This window comes from Canis aureus, chromosome 13 (genome assembly GCF_053574225.1).
Source record: "Canis aureus isolate CA01 chromosome 13, VMU_Caureus_v.1.0, whole genome shotgun sequence".
Taxonomy (NCBI): Eukaryota; Metazoa; Chordata; class Mammalia; order Carnivora; family Canidae; genus Canis; species Canis aureus.
This window is the reverse complement of record NC_135623.1, coordinates 18,835,922-18,852,053: the sequence shown is the minus strand read 5'-3', so window position 1 is coordinate 18,852,053 and position 16,132 is coordinate 18,835,922. Positions and strand designations below refer to the sequence as shown.

Sequence of the window (16,132 nt, the reverse complement as noted above, 5' to 3'; positions counted from 1 at the left end):
CTTTCTGCTTAAATGGCCTAGAGCCACCTCCCAAAGCTCCTTAGCTCAGAAAAGTGCCAAGTCAGCAAAAGGAAAATAATTTAGAGCCACTGAGAAGAGGGACTAGGGCCCCCTTCCTTCTACCCACAGTGGCAGCTGCTCAGCAGCGAGAGGCTCACACCCAGGGCCCGGGGCTCCGCGCCCCCCACACCCGCACCTGCACCCGCACCCACACCCGCACCCGCAACCCGGCTGGGGAACGGAGGTGTCCCAGGGGAGCAGGCCCACGGGGCACGGCACCGGGACGGGAACGGCTTGTCAGGAGTGCTGCGCCGCCGTGGAGGGCGGCCCACGGCATCACGAGTGCAGACCGTAACCCGGGCCGCCCGCACGCCAGGGGGCCCCGCCGCGCGCCATCCTACTGTAAGGGGTAAACGTTTCGAAGTAACACACCTTAGCTCCCACGGTGTTACGGGTCACATTTGCTCAAGAAAAATATCCACAAGGGAAACTAAGGCTCACAGGAGGCCGAGCCGGCCTGAGCCCCGCACAGCAGAGCGTGCCTCGTCGCTGAGGGCGGGGGCACCCGCTAGGGAGCACCCACTAGGTGCCCGCCGCGTGCCCGGCGCTCTTACAACAGCCCGAAGACACTGGTGATGTTAATCTTTCTACGTAGCTAATGGATCTGAGGACCCAGAAGGTTGTCGCGTGTCCAAGGTCATGTTCCTGAAAAGTGGTGGAGGAGAGGTTCAAGCCCGCACGGGCTCCCCCCCGTGCTGTCTCCATGGAGGGTGTGCGCAGCGTGCAGGCCGGGCTTGCAGTCCGCCCCCCAGCCCCAGGGCACGAGCTGCGTGGGGGGCGCCCTGCATGCCGTGCCCGGCAGCCCCCCTGCTCCGCTGCATCATGGTGCCCGTGGCCGGGTTCCCGCCTGGCGGTGCCAACAGTCACGGAGGAAGGACAGTGGGCGTCTGGGCCTCACCATCGCTCACCTGGGCTACTCCAGAGACCTCCCCAACTCCTCTCTCCCCACTGCAGCACTGCCAGAGCCTTTCCTTCTTTCCTGACTTGGTGATGCCCTCTCCTGGGGGAACAAGGCCAGGGAGGTCTCATGACAGCCTCGTGAAGGGCTTTCTTGATCCCGCAAAGCCTTAAACCTCCAGGCAGAAGGAACTGCTGGCTGGGCACGGCCTTTGGTCATCAGAGGCCAGGAGTGCAGGGACAGCTCCATGTTACCTGCACCCAGCCCTGTGCTGGGCCCAGGACACACGGAGGAACACATGGTGGCCCCTTCGAGTGTTCCCAGTCCAGCAAGAAAGATGCAGGTACAGTGACGGCCCAGGCTGAGAAACTAGTGGAGGCACAAGGTGGTTTATGACCGTGCGGACGCACCGCTGATGCCACAAAACTGTTTCAGTGAGTCGCCGCTCTCCAAAACCAGGGGAAGGGGTGTGTATGAAGGGATCCCCACAGCCCTGTGACAGGGTCCGCGGTTCAGACCCTAAAGCCTCCTGAATTATCCCAGCATGAAAATCCCATCCTCCCATGTCTGCTGAGTTCCTGGCAGGGCTGCAGATGGCCGGGAGTGACAAGTACCAGGGATTGATGGCAGGGAACCGAGAACACCGCTGCAGAGAGGCTCCCCTGGCATCTGTGGCTGCTACAAGGAGCTCAGGGGTGTCCACTGTGATTGCGGGCAATCTGGGCTCACGGGAAGTTCCTGGATAAATATCAGGGGCCTCTTCCAGGGGGTGGGGAGGATCGCACTCCCTTGTGGGAGTGGCCCAGGCCCTGGACGTTTATTCCCTCCTTCTTGCCATAACACCACTGGCCTGGCCGGGCTCCCACGGCCTGCCCTGAGGCAGGAGCTGAGGGACAGGCCTGTCCTTCCTCCGCTGAGATTGAGTTGCAACGACCCCGGGGTTTGTCTCTGCTCCATTCCTCTTCCTCCGGCGTTGGGGTCCTTGCTTTAGTTCAGGTCTGGGCTGGGGCCGCAGCCTTCTACCGAGTCTTTGACATCACGTTTATTTATGCGATAATTTTTTAATGAGTGTATACTATGTGCTGGGTGCTCAGAATACACCAGTGAACAAAACAGAAACCAAGATGCTAAAGTGGATGACAAATGTAATTATGACAGAGTCTGTGAATTGTCCAGATGCAGGACGCACAGAGAGAGAAAGCCCACAAGTCAGCATAGGTACGTGTCCGTAATTCCAGTTGCTGCTTGGGAGGATGCTGGTGCAGGGGGAAGACGCGGGGGTCTGGCTCTTGGTTCTGTGTCACGTCCCCGACACCCGGAAATGGGCACAGCACACGAATGAGACAGGGCGGCTTTGCCCTCCCGAGTCCCTGACGTCGTCCCCACTGCCGACCCCCTCATCCTCTGCAGCACCTTCCCTGGGCGGCCACGGAGGACCCCCTTTTCCCCTCGGCAGGGCGGGTCTCAGCGCGGCGAGCCTCACCCCTGGAATTGCAAGCACTGGGCCGTGGGGCTGGCGGGGGGCCTCGGTCGCCCTCCGTGCCCTCCGTCCATGGCTGCTGCCGCGGCTCGGCAGTCTGCGGTCACCAGCGTGCGATCCCGCACCGCATGGCGTGATCGTAATTCAGAAAAGGGCCTTTGCTTAGGCCGGTGGCTCTCAAAGTGCGGTCCCGGGACCAGCAGCGTCGGCACCACCCGAGAGCTGGAGGCGAGTGTGACTTCGTGAGCTCACACCAGGCCCGCTGAACCGGGAAGTCTGGGCCGGGGCCTGTGGCATGGCTTTCAACGAACCCCGCAGGTGATTCTGGAGCAGGTGAAGTTCCAGAGCCACCGGTAGCGTAAAGCATCGGATCTCGCCTCGGGAGACTGGGGTTTAGGGTCCATCCGCTAATTCTGTGGCTCAGGAAATTCAGCCTGTTTCCTTGTCTTCGAAATAAAGACACACCAGAGAGCTACCAGGAGGAATCACAGAGCAATACCGGTGAGTCTTTGTGTTATTAGTCAGAGTGATGACAATAAAGCCATTCATTCATTCACTCCTTTGTTCCCTCCATGAGCTCCTAGCCTGCCGGACCCGGGCCACCTGGGCCGGGAGCAACCATCTCGCTGTCGTTTCAGAAAGCCCTGGGCTCAGACGCAGGCCAACGTCCACAGCATGCAGATGACCCCTCGTCGATAAACTGGCCTCGAAGCTTTACTGTGCGGAGGCGGGGCCGCAGCCGCGGGGATGCTGAGGCGCACAGGCCCGCGGGGAGCCCAGGCCGCGCAGTGCCAGGACACGGCTGGGCCAGGGCCTAGGGCCGGGCTCCTGCTCACACTTTCACTTGGGATTTCACGGGATCGTAGGGGGAACCCCAGAGGCAGGGGCGAAGGAGGCAGAGAGAGAGAGAGAGAGAGAGAGTGAGTGCCTGCCAGGCCTCAGGGCTGGTCGGCCGCCCAGCATCGACGTTACCACGTCTGCCGACAGGACGCATCAGTAAGAGGATCCCCCAGCTCCCACGTGCAGCCCGTGCAGCCCGGGCCCAGCAGCCCGGTCCCGGTGCCAGCCGAGCGCGCCTCCCCGGGGCCGCTCTTCCGTCCGGAGCCTCCCCGTGTGCGTCTCCCCTTCGCCCTCCGACCTCACTGCACAGTGAGAACCGCGGTCTTCGTTCTCCCGACGGAGGAACAGAAGCTCAGGGCGCATGTGGCAGCGGGGACGAGGGCCCCGGGTGGGGGCGCCGGCAGGAGCCGCTCCCCGCCAGCATCTCGCCGGTTTCCTCTCCCTCACGGAAATGCTGCTTCGGCGCGGGCCTGCCGCGGCCACACGAGTCTTCAAGCCGCTGCCCGTCTCCCACCCGGGGGTAGAAGCGCGGCCGCCCGGAACCCCCGTCACGGCCAGGCCGCCCCCCGCCCCTGGGTGAGCACAGCCCGCAGCAGCCCTCGGCCTCCCCTCCGGGGCCTCGCCGGCGCCCCCCACAGCCCTTCCCGGGGCGCTCACCACCATAGGCCATTCTCTTACTTGTTTGATGTTTGCTGTCCCCCCGCGCCCACCCCCCCCAGGCCAGCCACTGACGCGCAGCAGGCCCCGGGGTCCGGCCTTCCTAGCGAGGGGCCTCGGCACCAGGCGGGGCGGGAATGTGGAACCTGCCTCCCCTGCAGCCCACGGAGCGGCGCGGGCCCCTGTCCTCGGGCCGGAGCCCATCCGGAGCGCGCGTTCGGGTCGGGGTCGGGGTCGGGTGATGGAGGAAAGAGCACGGGGCTCGGAGCCCCACTCGCGGTTGCGGCTCCCTGCTTGGAGCTGGCCTGCAGTGCCTGTCCGAGTGCTGGGCACAGGCTAGACATGGAGCACATGTGACCCCAACACTCGGAGGGATGGACCCACACACAGATGCTCAACTGCCACAACTGTCATCCGACAGGGTAAGCCCAGGTGCCACGGCCTGAGCCGTTCCCAGGTGGCCGAGCTCTAGCTGCGAGAGCGGCCCGGCCCAGAAAAGGCTCATTGGTGACGAGGAGGGATCTGTAGTGGGGGACCTCATGGCTCTTTCCTTGTCACTGAACTAAACATTATTATTGATACTTTGGTTAGGACACGAAGGGTCCCAGCCACACACCACAGAACTGGGAGAGAGGGCGTAGCCTAGAATCAGATTCCCTAAGGATCTCACACACCCCAGCGCACACACAGACAACTGGCCCAGAGGGAGCTGAAGAGGTACATCTATATAGAAAGTTAATTCAGCACGCTTCTTTAGAAATTCCAGAAACACACGCGTGTCTACCCCACTTGAGACAGGACTGAACCCCTCGAGGAGCAACCCCACCGCGCACGGAAAGGACTCAACACACTCGCCCTTGAACGCGGTTAGCTCAGTCCTGGGAATTTAAGAAACAACCAACCACAGACGCTCGTGGCAGGATTACCTCTAAGAGCAAGACACTGGAGACACGAGAGACAACAGCACAGCAGAGATGAGGAGGTAGTCACAGCCCAGCCCTGGGAGGGGCAGCAAAGCGGTGGCTGCGCAACCGGGCGGGAGACGGGGAAGCGTTTGCCACATGATGGGGGACGAACGAGGCTGGGTCATGGGAGGCTGGGCAGGCGCCAGGGAGCAAAGAGGTGCTGCCCCTGGACGGACAGGAGGGGCTCCCCGAAGACACGTGCAGTTGGGCTTGGTCCTGGGGATTATGGCTGGATTTTCTTTTTTGGCTTTGGCTTTTCTCAAATTCTGTTTTGTATTTTAAACACAAATGGAAAAGAAGATGTCAACCAGCTGGAATGTTGGGCTGAAACCAATAAGATGAAATCTCTGGGAGAGGGATAAATGCAAAGTTCTGTATTTCATTTAAGAACACACACTTGAAGGGCGCCTGGGTGGCTCAGTCGGCTAAGCATCTGCCTTCGGCTCAGGTCATGACCCCAGGGTCCTGGGGTCAAGCCCCACATCAGGCTCCCTGCTCAGCGGGGACTCTGCTTCTCCCTCTCCCTCTGCCCTTCCCCTGCATGCGTGCTCTCTCTCAAATAAATAAATAAATAAATAAATAAATAAATAAAATCTTGAAAATAAAAACCCCAAAACAAAAAAACACACCATACACCTGCATAGGGGGTGAGGGTGTATAAAGAGCTGCTAAAAAGCAAAAGGGAAGAAAAAGAACAGAAAGAAGCACTCTACGGAAGCCGGAGCTAGGATGGCAGGGACCCTAGGCCCGGCACAGGAGCAGGCCAGTATGATCACCAGAACAACTGCATACAGGACAAGGTGACGGGGGCTGGGGGACATAAACTTGACCAATTTCCTCCAATCTAATAAATAGTGAAGTCAGGATCTGAATTTTGTGTGAGCTTCTCTGGCTCTAAGACCTGTGCTGCTCTTATAAAACTGTGAGCTAAAGGGAGAAGTATGGTGTTAGCCAAATAGAGGGAGCAGAGGCGAGTTTGGTGGCCCTCCACGCCACAGGAGAGCATCACAGGAGGTGCTCGTTCAGGGTTGGGCCACGCTGACAGAGCTAAGCCAGCATTAAGAGGCGAGAAGCTGCCCTGGTTAGTGGTACTCGGGCCCTTCCTAAAGCCCCTGTCCGGTCTTGAACCTTACCTTTTAGAGACACAACCTAAAAGAGCAACCAGGATGGTCAGAGCTCTTGGGATTGGCCTAGAGATACCGAGTGCTAGCTGCTTGATGCACGTTACCTCCCGAAGGCCTTGGTGTGCCCTGGCAGGTCGGCATTACGCTCCCACTTGAGAAACGAGAGGGGTGAAGCTCAGGGAGGCTAAGCTCTCGTTAAAGGTTCCCTGCTAGTGAGTGGTGGTCAGAGTGCGAACACAGGGCCAAGTTGGGAAGCCCCGCTCTTCCCCGTGCAGCCTCCCTCCTGTGAAAACAGTAAAACGGAATTTGAATTACTGGTTAGGTGGTGGAGAGACACGATTGTCGCCTTCAACTCAGCAAAGGGCTATGAGGAGAAGCGTCCTGGGTGACTTCAGAGGAGAAAATCTCAACGACCTCAGAGGTCTCAGGGAAGTGAGTGTTTAGCTCAGCAGAAGAACGTGCCAGTGACGGTAAGAACTGGGTGGACTCCTGGGTGGGAAGATGACTCCCCCGCGCCTGTGGGTATCCAAGCATGGTCTGGCAAGGAGTTTGCTTACGTGGATAGGAGGTCTGGGTAGAGGACCTCAAAGCTCACTTTTGACTCAAAGTTCCACGAGCCTATGAAGCCGTTTCGAAGGCAGTGATGGATGTATCTGGCGACTTGTCTATTTGCAGATGTAAAGGTGAAACTTATATGCTCAGGGTAAACACATTGTCCAGAGAAAACTAAACACAGAAAAGGAAATGGATTCTGCTGGAGATTTTTACAGGCTGAGGTTTTATTTTCTGCAAACAAGGCCCAACCGACTCTGGGGAACTGTGCAATCTCAGAAATAATCAAAGAAAATATAACGAGGTACTAGTGTTCACCTGCTAAGTTGGTAAAATGATTGAGAACATGGTGACACTCATTACATGTATCAAGAATGATAAAAAAAAAATGTTATTATTTCTTTTGACCCAGGTAAGATGACTTTAAGAAAATGATAGAAAATATGGAGGGAAAAAACTGCGCACACAGAAATCTTGCCCTGAGTTTTGTTTATAAGCCGCTACGAGCCAGGGAAGGGCAAGTGGGCAGCTGGGTTCGTCGGGGCTGAGGCCGGCCAGGGGAGGCAGAGGTGTGAGGGGCGGGTTGGTGTGCACGGGCAGCCCACGAGCTCCAAGTGCAGCGGGATGAAGACAGGCTGGCTGGGGCCTTGCGGCAGGGCACCGCGTAAGGGGTCAGAGCAGGTTGGGGACCGGCCCAGGGCACTGGGATCGGGGGGTCTGAATGGGTGATGGGTGTGGGGAGAGCAGAGCAGAGGGGTTGGGCCCGGCGCTTCAAGTACATTCTCAGTCCTCCTAACCCCCCACCACGGGACATTATTTCTCCATTTTGCAAACGGAGGAGCTGGTGCTCAGAGAGGATGGAACCCACACCGGGTGAGGCGGTACGAGCGAGGCTGGGACTGAACCCGAACCCGCTGACCTCCAGACCGGGCTCTGGCCGCCGGCACGCTGGGCCCCGGGTGCAGCGGCACCTCTCGGGACCTGGCAACCCCTCGGCCCTGCGGCCCAGCGCGGCTGACCCCGCCACAGCTTGACGGCCGTCCACTTGGGGGATGCTGGAATTGATGGTCGAGTTTCACGGAGCAGCAGGGAAACGTGAGAAATGGAAGGGGAGGGATACGAGCCTCGTCGTACGCTAGGATCTCAGGTACGTAAAACGCATACTTGTGGCCTTGAAAAAGAGAGCACAAGGGATACATCACAATGCCTGCAGTAGCCTGGTTTGGGACACTTTCCCTATTTTTCCAAAAATTTCTATGAAGTGGCTTGTATTTCCTTATAACTACAAAAGCAAGTCATGATTTGAAATGCATCCAAGACATCGTGCGCACGTAATGGTCACTAACACACATTCCTCTGCCAGAAAATAAAAACAAGCCACGTCTTTCAGGTTCATCTGGGAACCGAGAACTTGTTGCCAGGGCTTCTGAAGACAGTGCCCAAACCTCATCAACCCAGGCTTTGCCGATTCAGTCCTGACTGTCCCGTCCTACACGACTCCCTGGCCTGTCACGGGAACCCAAAGAAAGAAACTAAGGACAAAAGCGAGGGGACGCTCATTGGTGCTTAAGCTGAAAGTCACCTGCATCATGTCCAACTACACGGCACTTGGTGATCATGAAAGAGTGACTCCAAACAAGCTTTCGGGGTGGATCCTCAGCTATTTAAAAGATTTATTCCAGATATCCTCAGGCGCTTTAGAAGGAACACGTCTTTTTACTTGGTAAACACTGTTGTTCCTCCGTTACAGCAGGTCTTCTAATGACTTCCACTAGACTGAAGTATTGAGGGGTGGCACACAGTATTGAGCTGTGTCCCCAGCTCTATCTCAAACTTCCTGATTCAAGCGTGCTAAGCCATGGCCCAGAAGTCTGTACTTGAAGCCTCAGCAAATTCTTAATATTGGACACATTTGGAAACTCTCTACTCTCTACTACACAAAATGAATCTGTGTTTTGTGTATGTATTTGAATGTAATAAAACTGTGAATCCTTATAATGGGTGCTGTAATTCCTTCAAATGGCTTGAATTAATGAGACCCATTTCCAATTACGGAGGTTGGGTCTCTCTAAGATACCCTGCAATGACAGTCCTGGAGTCTCAGACCTTAAGATCCCACTCACCTGTCAGGGAAGAGTGAAAGGGCAGATCCTGCACAGACCTGGGTTCTGATCCAGCTCCACTGCTGGCAAGTCTGAGACCTTGGCCAATACGTCATTTAACCTCTTCTGTGCCCATTTCTTCATTGGTACAGATATAGGAGTGATGGCCTCGTCCTTTTAGGACAGTAACAGGGTACTAGGCACATAAGAGGGACTCAAAACCATCTCAGTCTAACTAGGCTCCAAACCTCTCCTGATTGCTCATCAGAATTGGCTCTATGTCCTGCCTTGTCACATCCACTTTTGATTTTATTCTGCCTTAAGAGCTAAAAGTAACATCCGGGTGACTCTGAGATTTCCAGATATTACCTGGAATCCTCTCCACAACAACCCTGAGTTAGGGATCACTATCTCTACTTTAAAAGAAATGAGCATGGACAGGCCAAATGACCTTGTCAGCAGTGGTAAAGTCAGGATTTGAACACAGATCCCAGAATCTTTCACACCCTATGTGTCCCTACTCTATGTGATGTATGTTATATAAAGCACCTTCACATCTCCCATAGCTTTTAAAGGTAGATTTCCATGACTATTTCCTCCACTAATGTAAAAGCACCTATACAGCGGGTACCGTATTATAAAATAGTCTTTGATGGGAAAGGCACGGAGCTCCTGCGCGTCTGTATCTTTGCCACAGTTGGGGAGGACAGGGGATGAGCTCAGAGTAATGCAGACTTTTCTCCAGTCTCTCATGCTTCTGTGCTACTCATGCCCACACCGTTGAAATGAACCCATCTTAGCAGCATGGATTTACTGAACACGACTACTGCCTTGAACGTTACTCAGGAAATGAGTAAAACCATGTTAAATGTTTAGAGAAGTCCTGACATATATAGTCTGTTGTTATTAATTAACCATTCAGCCTGTGAGGTAGACAGAATGTTCCTCATTATACTGATAAGGACTCTTAAGGTGTTAGGCGGTCAGTCCAAGATCGCACTGCTAGTTTGTGGAAAGCTGGGGAAATGCCATAAAAGGAAATTCACACCCACACATCCTATGAGCAAGAGTACAACATGTCACATTACCAAGGATTCTTTTATTTACTGAAATAAAATTCCTCAAAGAGGCAGCCACCTCCCCTACTCATCCCAGTGACCCTGACCTTTTGCTTACAGACACTCCATGGTCTCAAGGGTGAAGCATTAGGAAAACCAGAGGCCGGAGTTTTCCAACCAGTTCCTAAAAGCCAATAACCAGAAATGAAGAAAATAATAATTGGCAACATTTATTGAACACTTTATATATCGGTAAGGAATTCTTATAGCCACTCTGCAAGGTAGATAGTATCTCCTTTTTACGGAACAGAAAACGGAAACTCAAGAGGTTAGGTTAAGCCCAAAGCAAGCGGGGGAGCCAGGCTTGGAACCCAGGAGCTCAGCCCCAAACCCTTGCCATTTCCAATATACCATGCTGACTTCACAGGCATTACAGAAAGTGCAAATCAACAGGAAGATCGAATGTGGTTGCCAGATTGCGCGCCAGGCACCTTAGAGAAGCAGTTGCTGCATGAGATAAAAATTATGTAACTTGAAAGATCATTTGAGATATAAAAGGATAAACGAACTGACACGAGGTGACATTGCCCCCTACTTCCTGGAGGTAACGCTGGACCACATCTCACATTACCGCGCCTACACCCTTTCACAGAGACGGGTTCAATTTATCAAGGAAGCTGGATCTCAGATCATCTTGAGTGAGAGCGGCGTCTGGTCCTAGGTCTGTCCTTTGAAGTAAGAGACAGTGATTTGGTTTCGAGGCAGCCCTTCAGATCTGCAGACGGCAACCACACCCCTTATGAGTTTTCTGGCTCTCCGCCTGAATGGTCCACCCCTCAAAGGATACTGGTCACCTCCACTGTACACTTGATATCCTTAAATAAATGAGGATAATGATTGTCTACATCAAAGAATTAATGAAGCTTTATTATAGAACAAAATAGAGAAACAGAGATAGAAGTCCTTGAATGGTAAAAATATTAGTTCAAATTCTCAGTCAAGTGTGTAGGCAGCTCAGACACTCCGTCCCCCTCCGCAAAGACAGCGCTTCCCCATCCCCACAAAGACGCTGGCGCCAGGGCGCTGCCCGAGTCTCGGCACGTCCGGCTGACGTCTTTGGAGTGGGAAGTCCAAGTTCAGGGCAAGCCGAGGCCCTGGAAACCGGCTGGCTCCCGGCGCACGCACCGCCACGGATGGCGGCCGGTCTGGGCGGCACCATCGCCCCGATCACGGGCCACGCAAGGAAAACGATAAGGCTTTATGAAAAATCCAAAGTTTATTGCAAATTGTACTTTGCTTCCCTTCGTTCTTCGTTTTTACAGGACTTATTGATGTCCATGATTTTTTCACAGATGTACTTGTTGACTTTGGAGAGTCTCTGTGCGATCTCAGTCTCATCCACAGTTTCTTGTGCTATCCTGTCATACAAGCACTCTGGACAGGGAGACAAGACGGCCGAGCGTTAATGGAGCGGGGGCAGCACGACCTCTCAAGGGCGCAAAGAAAACCCGCCTCCCGACCTGCCTCCCGACCTACCTCCCGACACCAGGCCCCAGGCCCGGCACAGCTGCACCCTTGGATTTCTACCACAAATGTACTCAGAAAAGGATAAACTGTCAGCTTACGCTTTAAAATAATGATACAACATCCGTGTGCCCACCCCCAGCTTAGTGGGGCGTGGCTGGTCCCCTCGAAGCCCCTGGAGGCCCCTCCCAAACCCGCCGCCCCGAGGGAAGCACTCTCCTGAATTCTTTCCTTTCCGTGATAATATCACGTATCTATACACCCTTAACTGGCACACTGCTTACTCTTCCCTGTTTTTTACCTGTGCCCCTAGTGTATCCAGACCTTATGTATCTTTTTGACTCTGTTTTCACTCAACATTACGGTTTTGTGATTTACCCAAGTGCAAGTGCAGCTGCGGCCCATCCATTTTCACTGACGGGTACTAGTCTCCTGAAGGGACTACTCCCCCGTCTGCCGATCCATTTTACCATCAACGGATACTTGGATTGTTTCCAGTGTTTTGCAATTACCAACTCCCTGGTGCGCGTCTCGTGGAGCACACGTGCAGGAAATTCTCCAGGGGACGGGCCTTCGTGGGGAACTGCCGAATGCTAGGGGGTGTGCGTCCCCAACTTTCCTGGGTGGTGCCCAGTGAACTGTTCTCCAAAGTGGTGGCACTGACCGGCACTCCTACCAGTAGTGAATGCACGTACTGGTTGCCCTGTATCTTCAAAAGCACTTGACATTGCCAGCTTCCTAAAGCTTTGACCGCCTGGTGGGTGTGACGTGGCATCCCATGGTGGTGATTACTAACGAGGCTGAGGCTGGCCACTCTCCCTGACGAAGCCAAGAGTGAGCCTCAGACGAGGTCTGACAGGAGCCTGACTGGAGCCCACTTCCTAGCCTGGGGACCTGAGGCAAATCATTGCCCTAGATGCCTCATCTCCTAATGAAGGTCAACAAACCACAGATTAGCTTTTTTAAGGCTGCCATGAAGCACGCGACATAAACATTTCGTAAGCGTTCTTGGAACCGCGAGGAACACTACACTTCTATGGGGACGACTGTTCGTTCCCAGGGCCTAGAAGAACTTGCGGAGGGACAAGGTTAAGCGAACACATGTTAAGTGAATGAATGAACAGTTTTCCAGGGAAACCTAGGGGACTTGAGGGACTGCGGGTGTGCATGGGGAAGGTACCGCTGGAGTATAAAATCGAAGGCAAGAATTGGAACCTCTCTGAACCTGCACTTCCTCGCCCAGTCTTCACGAGCTGCCAGGGGGGCTAAACAAAATCTCGTCTAGCAGGTGAGCCCGTGGCAGGTAGTCCTGTTGGAGATGCAGCATGTCAGCACTCGGAGGGACTGCAGGCCTAGCACTGCTGATCCCTCCACTGCACGAGAGCAGGTGCAGGCCTGCAGGCGGAGGTGAGTTCAGGCCTGCTGCTGCCGCCCCCAGCACCAAGCCCCCCTGTGCACGCGACCAGCTTGCCCCCTGGTGCCATCTGCGCTGCAGGTGCACATGTGCAATAGGCGTTCTGTGTCCCGGCCACCTTCCCCTCCCTACTGACAGGCTTTACAAGCCTTCTGGTTGGCCTGCTAATCTCCACTTCATCCTATCCTGGCCTTTCCACAGGGACTGAGACAAGAAGGTAGGAGGCCCCGTCCCTCATCGTCCTGCCTGCTGTGAGGTCCACCGGCAAACAGCACCCCCACCCCCCTGACTCCAGGCTGTCCCACAAGTCTGTGTCCTCAATCATCTCCTCCCTGATTAGCCTGGCTCCTTCCAGTGCCTAAATCCTACTCATCCTTCCAGACTCAGCCTCCGCGGGACGGACCAGATGGCGCTAGGAGACCCCACGGCCTCTGTGTTCCCACACTCTCCTGACTCTCTCCAAGCACAGATCGAGGTCTAATAAGACTGTGACCGGCGTCTCTCCCACAGGCAGGAATGCCTGGACACTCCATCTTGGCCCCGGGGCCAGGAGGAAGCTGACACTCATAGGGAATCAAGTGAGGAGGCTGAGAACCATCTCAAAGTTCAGGGGGTCGAATCTGGCTGTTGCCCTAGTTGCTGCGCAGCCTCTAAGGGCATCTCCTGGGGTCTCAGTTTTACCATCTGTGAAGGTAGGACGGCAAACCAGATAATCCGAGGGGATTGTTTCAGGGCTCAGTATGCAGCTGCCTGGAAGGTAGGGGGGTGGTAGAGAGGCTGAAGAAGGAAGGGGCGAGACCGGTGGGGGGGGGTGGCCCTCGGTGCCCTGGCAGGGGTCACCAGAGGGGCAAATGGAGGAAGGTCTTCCAAGAGTCCTCCCCAGAATCCCGACGTACTCGTGTCCTGGGGGCAGGAGTGCTGCACGGCCCCTCCGGTTGATTAAAAAGGCTTTGTTAGACTCTAGATATTAATCACCTGCACTTGCTGGGAATGTCTCCCTCTGCGAGGCAGCGTTTGAGATTATTGCTTAATTAACAAGGTTTATAACAGCGCTAATGTGTCCTATTAAAAAAGTTATAAAAATTAACCAGAACTCAATGCTGTGGCTCATTTAGAAAACTCAAGGCACTCTGCAAAAGGTCATTTGGCCTTAATAAGGTTTAACTGTCATCCTGGAGCTTATCATTAAAGCAAGATCTCCTACAGCTCTTCTGCTTTCAATGTTCTAAAACGGTGTCGTATTCACCTGTCTTGCTGCCGTCCCGCAAGGAATGACCTTGAAATCAAAGAGACGAGAAAATCCTCGTGAGCATCAAGGATTGCCATTTTGTAGGCAAGTGAGACTAAATGTGGTAGAAATCAAATTAACACACACAATCTCAATCCAAAGGAGCTTGCGTGGCAAGGGCCGTCCGATGCGGTCTCGAGGAGCTCAAATAATTAGGCTAAAACGGTGAATGTGCGGTGGGATAGGAGACCGACTTCAAACCTGTCTAGTGGTAATTGTCTCCCCGGCCCCGTGGGAGCTGGTTATAGTTAAAGAAAGAACCAACGTTGTGTTGTGGACCCTCTGGAGACAAGGAGGTCTGAAAGCCTCCTTCTGGCCCACTCTGACCTAACCAGATGGAAGGCCTTGGGCAAGTCACCTCCCTCCCCACTCACTTGCAGTGCAAGCACTTCTGGGCTGAGCGGTTGCCGCTGGAGCAGGCCCCTGGGAGGCAGAGATACAGTGGGAAGAGAACAGAAGTGGGCACGATGGGCTCTGGGACACACACCAAAGTGTCCACCGCCCTGAGAGGCCATGGAAGGCTTCCTGCAGGCAGGTTGTCTGAGCAGGTCTGGGTGGTTGGTGGCAGCCAGGCAGGCAAAGCAGTGAGGGGACGGGTGGCCCAGGCACAGGAACCACGTACAGACTCCCTGACGAGGCAGCCAGGCTTGTTCAGGGGGGACCGCAGTTACCAGGGCAAGAGCTCTACGGGTGTACGGCTGGGGAACAGCTGGGCGCTGGCTGGGCCAGGTCACAAAGGTGCTTCCGTGACATGTTAAGAAGCTTAACTTTTAATAACGGGCGCCACGCCTGGCTGTGACGGGGTGGTGCTAACAGGATCGTGTCTGCTTTCTGGTTACATAATGGACAGGGAGGAGTCTGGAAGCTGCTGGAGCAGCATGGGGGAGACACAGGGCTGTGAGGGGTGCAGTGGGGCAGGGGGGCAGGGGGCAGTTAAGGTACCTGGGGGCACAACACACAGAATGAGGTGGGGGGGGACTCGAGCGTGATGCATCTCTGGTGCCCTTCACCAAGACGGGGAATACGGAAGGGGCGGGAGGCCCCCCCGATGTTCAGCTCGGGAACTCAGAAGTGTGGATGGAGCCAAAGACAGATTTGGGAACATCACTCACTGATTTGGCAGATGTTTTCTGAGCACTCACTACCTGCTAGGCCTGAACAGGATGCTCAGGAGCGTACATTCTAAGGGGCACGGGGCTGGGGAGACAATTATCCAGGTTAAGGAACAGACGAGAAATGCGTCGCAGACTTTCTGGGGGATGCTGACGTGACAGAGAGCAGAGGGAAGGCTACGGTGGGTGGGCTGCTGGGACGCCGCTCTGGATGGCCAGGAGGACGCAGGACGTGCGGGGCAGGCGGAGGCCACCGCTGATGGTGGGAATGGGAAGGAAGAGGAAGAGGCCCCTGTAGCTAGAGCACAGTGGGGAACGGGATGCGTGGCGTGAGGGGAGGGCAGAGGGGTCCCCAGAGGCCGGGTCCGCAGCCGTGAGCCAGGACAGGAGTGCGGACTTCAGCCCGGCCGTGGGCACACAGAGAGGGCCAGGGGCCCGGGGGGAAGTGGTGGGGGGAGGCCTTGGGGAGTGAGAGAGAGGGCACCCTGGGGACAGAGGCGGCCAGCAGAAGAGCAGCCCACAGAAGGGACGAGAAGCCAGGGAAGCAGGAGGAATCGAGCTCGAGGATGGTCCCTCAGTAGAGGAGGAGTGGTCCCATCACACAGCCTGGGGAGGAGGTGCCCGATTTGGTAAGGAGGGAGTCCATGGGACACTCGGCAGGAGCAGACCGAGTAGAGGGCTGGGGGTGGACACCAGACAGCTGGGGCACTGAACACATAAGAAACCCGGACATGAAAAGGCCAAAGGAGACACGGCAGCAGGTGGGAGGTAGGTACAAGCGGCCTTGAGAGAGAGACGAGCCCCTGGAAGGAAGCAGGAGCGCGGGAGCATGCCTGCAGGTACTGAGGAGGCCAGGAGGGCTGGGACCCAGAAGGAGACAATGGGCAGTCCCAAAGAAGACAGCAACTCTTGTTTGGGGCCGTGAGGCAGAAGAACGGAGGGGAAAGTTAAGTCCAGTGAGGCCTGCAGCTCAGAGCTGCACAAGTCCTTTTCTCTTTAGCGAGGAAGAGGCAAGGCCATCTTTTGAGAAGGAAGGAGATGTGGGCCATCCTGTCAGG

At 55.3% G+C, this 16,132-nt stretch overlaps 1 protein-coding gene across 16 annotated transcripts in view; it reads right to left on the bottom strand.

The window, feature by feature from the left end:
* The window catches only part of LOC144281984 (BEN domain-containing protein 5), a 1,369,676-nt gene that overhangs the window by 179,286 nt on the left and 1,174,258 nt on the right, over positions 1–16,132 (bottom strand). For 2 of the 16 annotated variants that reach the window (XM_077845009.1, XM_077845018.1), the window contains one exon: positions 9,947–11,170. The exons of 13 other annotated variants lie outside the window; for them this stretch is intronic. In XM_077845009.1, the coding sequence (XP_077701135.1) occupies positions 11,013–11,170 (158 nt within the window). In that variant the 3' untranslated portion in view covers positions 9,947–11,012. Of the gene's footprint in view, positions 1–9,946; positions 11,171–13,920; positions 13,951–16,132 lie in introns of those variants that run through there. One more of the 16 variants, XM_077845008.1, reaches the window with a different exon arrangement.